At 38.6% G+C, this 5,591-nt stretch overlaps 1 protein-coding gene across 1 annotated transcript; it reads left to right on the top strand.

Annotated features, from left to right (window-relative positions):
* Nucleotides 1-709: 709 nt before the first annotated feature.
* On the top strand, nucleotides 710-5,216 carry LOC133710036 (putative clathrin assembly protein At2g01600). Its single transcript, XM_062136009.1, has 15 exons — nucleotides 710-1,024; nucleotides 1,136-1,205; nucleotides 1,288-1,385; nucleotides 1,762-1,900; nucleotides 2,080-2,207; nucleotides 2,468-2,560; nucleotides 2,692-2,742; nucleotides 2,925-2,990; nucleotides 3,077-3,142; nucleotides 3,297-3,377; nucleotides 3,463-3,543; nucleotides 3,763-3,933; nucleotides 4,041-4,122; nucleotides 4,231-4,337; nucleotides 4,649-5,216. Exons 1-15 carry the CDS (start codon nucleotides 935-937, stop codon nucleotides 5,000-5,002), a joined length of 1,677 nt encoding a protein of 558 aa, XP_061991993.1. The 5' UTR covers nucleotides 710-934; the 3' UTR covers nucleotides 5,003-5,216.
* Nucleotides 5,217-5,591: the final 375 nt, after the last annotated feature.

Raw genomic sequence — 5,591 nt, forward strand, 5'->3', positions numbered from 1 at the left:
TACCGAGGCCTTTTGTGATTAAAACCCAACACCTATTTGGGTGGTTAAGTTGGGACAGTATCGGTACAATGGTGGGCCACGGGCCACGCTTGTCGCTGTTTAACAGTTTTTGATTTGTGATACTTGATTAAATTAAACATGTGGCAAATTTAATGCGTAAGTGAAATTCTCTTGCATCTTCAATTAAGTCTACAGATTAACTCATTCTGTACAGAGTACCGATTAGAAGTGAAAGATTAATAATCTTTAAATCTAAATGTAAGAATAGAAAACAATATTTATAAGCTTGAGTTAAATAAGACATTTATATGAATCCCTAAACCCTAAACAAGTGGTTTATTAGTTGAGCATCTTGATTTGAAAACTTTGCTATCCGTGTTTGACTCACGAAGCTGTCATCCAGACATTGTGTTGTAATGCACAGTTTGAACATTTCACAGCGCCGAGGGATTAATCCTTAGGCTTACGAAGTGCGATAAACATGGTAAATGTGTATTGAGATTAAGTATTACATTACCTTAGGTAAATGTGTATTATTATTATGTATGAAAATGTGGTGTATTATGTGCTTTACTTTGTATGGCGGTAAATGTTGGACCACAATTTGATCATGTCAATGATGACATCTCGACACAACACCGAAGCAGAGGGGGCCGCCAAAAAGCCAAAGAGGCTGGCCGGTCTTACATTACACCTATTGAAAAAAAAAAAAAAAAACAATACAAAAGAATAAAACACCAATCGGGGGACTACGACGCCGTTTCACTGCGATCCCCTCTCCTCCTTCTCGGCCTTCTTTGATTCCCTATTTGTCCTCCTTTCCTTTGTGATCGGAGAGAGAAACGAGGCCTGAAAGCCAAGTCACCGAAGCAACGACTGGTTCTGGTTCGATTTCTAGAGAGAGAAAGCGCCGCCGATCTAGAGAGAGAAACGAATGGGGACGCTTCAGTCGTGGAGAAAAGCCTACGGCGCCCTCAAGGACACCACCAAAGTCGGACTCGCCCACGTCAACAGCGATTACGCCGTAAATTCCACCCCCTTCCTTCCCTTCTCATTCATTCAAGGCGAAATTGAAATTAAGTTGAAAATTTTTGGTGTCTAAATTTGGATTTTGTGAATTTTTTTTTTTTGTTAGGATTTGGATGTTGCTATAGTGAAGGCGACGAACCACGTCGAGTGTCCTCCCAAGGAGAGACACCTCAGAAGTAGGTTTTCTCTTGTTCTTCATTCAGATCCGTTCGATTTTCGATTCTTTTGTGCTTGGTTGAATTTTGTGTGGTGGTGCAGAAATTCTGTTTGCCACGTCGGCGATTCGGCCCCGGGCAGATGTTGCTTATTGCATTCATGCTCTTTCGAGACGATTGAGCAAGACTCACAATTGGACGGTATTGCTGCTTTTGCCTTGTTTTGATTGCAATGTGATACATTTTGATTTCGGTTTTGTACTGGACTTTATAATGTGGTTTGCTTGGACTTCATTTGGGAATAGGACATGTTCTCGTGTGTGTGGATCTCGTTTTAGTTGCATTAGGAATCCTCGCAGACGTATCTAAGTTAGTGCACACTATATGCTAATGTCGGTTGAAGTAGTGATAGCTTTAGCAGTTATGAACCTTACTTTCGTTGTTATTGTTTTTTCCATTTAGTCTAGTGTGTGTAGCTAGTTAATGATGTCGTTGTGTAGTCGCAACTTGCGAAAGATTTCTGCATATGTCATCATCATTTTGCATTTTGTTTGATTTCCATGCTTGGCATTGGCAGGTGGCTTTAAAAACACTGATAGTTATTCATAGGACTTTGAGGGAGGGTGATCCCACCTTCAGAGAAGAACTTGTAAATTTCTCTCAGAGAGGACGTATTCTCCAGCTTTCTAATTTTAAAGACGACTCCAGTCCCATTGGTGAGTTTCAACACCCTTAATCTCTCTCATTTTTCTGTCCTTCTATTTGGCCTTTCACTACTAGCTATCAATTCATGTACTTGAAATGATCACTTTGATTTTGAATTCCAAATTGTACAAAGTAGAAATATGCTTATAACTTTGAATTTATGTTTGGTTTCTTTTTCCCCCTTTTGTAGCTTGGGATTGCTCTGCCTGGGTGCGTACATACGCATTGTTTTTAGAGGAACGACTTGAATGCTTTAGGGTTCTGAAGTATGACATTGAAGCTGAACGTCTTCCAAGACCTGCCCAGGCGCAGGAGAAGGTACTTAACTACTTACCATATGAGCTATAGTACCTTTTTTTTATGACAATGGATAATATAGAAGCATTTTCTTTTAGGTAACTCATTAGGTAACCCGAACCTCATTGATGTGGGAGCATTAGTTGGGCATAAAACAGAAAGTTTTGTTGATTGATGTGGCAGCAATGCTAAAGTATTTTGGGATTTTTCTGGTTGTTATTGCTGAAGAATCACAATTTCATTCTTTTTGTTTGCTTATTGCCGTTCTTTTATTCTCACAGGGATACAGTAGAACTCGAGAATTGGATAGTGAAGAACTGTTGGACCACTTGCCTGCTTTACAGCAGCTGTTGTATCGCCTCATTGGTTGCCGGGTAGTGTATCTTGAACTTGTGCTTTGTCTACTTCACCCAAACATGTTCTGAATCTTGATATTCAAGATACTGTATGGTGTATATACATGTATATGTGAAAAAAAAATTGATTATGCATTCTAAATTTGCAGCCAGAAGGAGCAGCTGTCATGAATTATGTTATACAGTATGCACTGGCGCTGGTATGTCTTACAATCACCCCTTTTTTTTTTTTATCTTTTTATAGTCTTAGATATCAAAATTGTTATTTTAATAGGGTATAGGGTACTGAAAGAAGCTTTAACCATCAAAATGGTAAATCTAGAATACCAGACAATTGAATATATTTGATTTTATATCTGACTGTTGAATCTGCAATGTTCAGGTACTGAAAGAGAGCTTTAAAATATATTGTGCTGTCAATGATGGAATTATAAATCTTATTGATAAGGTAGTTTGGTTATGTTATGTAAGCATATACCAAGTGAACAAATGGCTTTTTGTTTCTTAAGTTCTGAAATTTGGTTTTTGTTGCAGTTTTTTGAGATGCCAAGACATGAAGCGGTTAAAGCCCTTGATGTTTATAAGCGAGCTGGCCAACAGGTTATGATATGCATTCATTTTGATTTTGTTTATAAGTTGATTAAATTTTTTGGGCTGGTCGTAAATTGGTTTACTTCAACATCAGTTATTGATGATTTAAGGTCAAGTTTCGATTTTTACTGCTCTGTTAATCATATCTTGTTCTTTGCTGCAGGCTGCCGGTCTCTCTGATTTTTATGAAATTTGCAAAGGGTTGGAACTTGCTAGGAATTTCCAGTTTCCTGTCTTGAGAGAGGTCTTACAGGGAACCCCTGGCTTGTATTTAAATCCCTATTTTTCCCATTTCCCATTGTATTCTAACTACCATTCTCATTTATCAGCCTCCTCAGTCCTTCCTTACAACAATGGAAGAATATATAAGAGAAGCACCGCGGGCTGTTAATGTTCCAACTGAGCCATTGGTTAGTATATACTTCTTCTCTGTTTCTTTGCCAAAACAGGAAAACTTGTTGGTAAAACTATATCTATTCCTGCTCTCTTTCTTGAACAAAATGATGCTAATCGATTTGTTTCTTTGGGCTTCCCAAGTGTTTTGAATTTTGATGCAACTGAAGTATAATTATATTTAACATCCAGTCATTGAGATGGAATATAAAACTAATATCTGGTAATATGAACAGCTTCTTTTGACATATAGACCAGAGGAGCCTCTACCCGAAGACACAAACTTATCTAGTGATGAACCTGAGCAGCTACCTTCAGACTTTCTAGCACAATCTGATGTTGAGACTGCGACTCCACCACCACCACCTCCTCCTCCTCAAAGTAACCTGGCTACTGGAGATTTACTGGTAGATGTCATTACTATAAAGTTTTATGCTCTGCTCCTTTTTACTCTTTGAAGTTTCTTACTTTCTGTATCCATTTTGTCTTCTCCGAACTTCTTTTGTGGGTGCAGGGATTGGATTTTGCTACAGGTGATGCATCTGCCATTGAGCAAAGCAATGCTTTGGCTCTAGCCATAGTACCATCTGAAACTGGTAATCATTTTTTTTTCTTATTTGTTTATTTTGTCTTCACTTGTCAAATAATGCTATTTTGATATCTGATTCTGTGGCTTTGTATTGTCTCCCACTTAACAAATGCAGCTCCAACATTCAATGTGCAATCAAAAGATTTTGATCCTAGTGGATGGGAACTTGCCCTGGTCACAACTCCAAGTACCGACATTTCATCAGCTAATGACAGGCAATTGGTAGGCCCATCATATGCTTAATATAATTTTTGTTTTATCCTTTGTTCTGTTATCCATGTCACTGTTATTTTAATTTGTATGGCCTGGGGCTTTTAGTGTTGTGACATGTTTTAGGCATCATTAATTGGTTATGAGTCTCAGATTTGGCAACTAATTTAGACTGGGCATTCTGTATTATGTACTTTCTTCACTATGAACCAGTGAACCAGTAACAACAAAAATGGCAGGCTTTGAATCTTTTGTATATCAGTGTAACCGGGATCTTCTGTATATCATTGTGTAATCAATTGCATGGTTTGAATCCTTTTCAGGCTGGCGGGTTGGACTCCCTTACCCTGAACAGCTTATACGATGAAGGGCAGTACAGGGCTTCTCAACAACCTGTTTATGGACAACCTGCCCCAAATCCATTCGAGGTACAAGATCCGTTTGCTTTGTCAAACAATGTTGCTGCCCCTCCTGCAGTTCAAATGGCGGCAATGGCTCAACAACAGTCCAATCCCTTCGGTCCGTTCCAACCCACCTATCCGCCGCCACATCAGAATATGATGATGGGCGCAGCATCAAATCCTTTTGGTGATACTACTGGGTTTGGGACATTTCCTGTAAATCCTGTTCATCAACCGCAGACTAGCAACCCCTTTGGAAGCACAGGCTTACTTTGATGACACATTGAACATTAGAAAAGGTGTCAATCCATGCGTGAAGATGGTTTTGATGTATTTTGGTCAGTATAGCAAAATGGGTTTTGGTGTTTGGTCACTGAGATGGATGGAGTTCGGGATGAACATATATTTGATGTAAAATTCGGTGAGTGAACAGTAGATGTAATAATTAGTTTTATACAATTTATAAAATTTGATGTAATTGAAACTCTTCTCTCTCTGGCGCACTGCATTTTTAGACTTCATGTAGATTCTCTCGCCAGCGAACCGAACATTAACATGTATTAGTTCAAAAATTGATTTGTGTTTATTAGGTGGCTGTACTAGTGTAGTGTGAGAAATTTTAACAATTATAATATGAAAACTTTCTAGTATCAAGTATCCAATAAGAACGACAGGCTCAAACTTTCAGTTTTTAAACTGCCTAAAAAGAAAAATACAGGAAGGAATAAGAAGTTGGGAGGAGAGGAAGAAAGAGCAGCAGGCATGGATTTGCTTAAGAAGTGCTCTAGTGAACAGCTTTGATCGTCTTTTTCATCTTCTTGTTCGCTGCAATGGAGTCTACTCGGTAGCTCAAGCTCTAGTTTTC

The sequence above is a fragment of the Rosa rugosa genome, chromosome 5, assembly GCF_958449725.1.
Source record: "Rosa rugosa chromosome 5, drRosRugo1.1, whole genome shotgun sequence".
NCBI lineage: Eukaryota > Viridiplantae > Streptophyta > Magnoliopsida > Rosales > Rosaceae > Rosa > Rosa rugosa.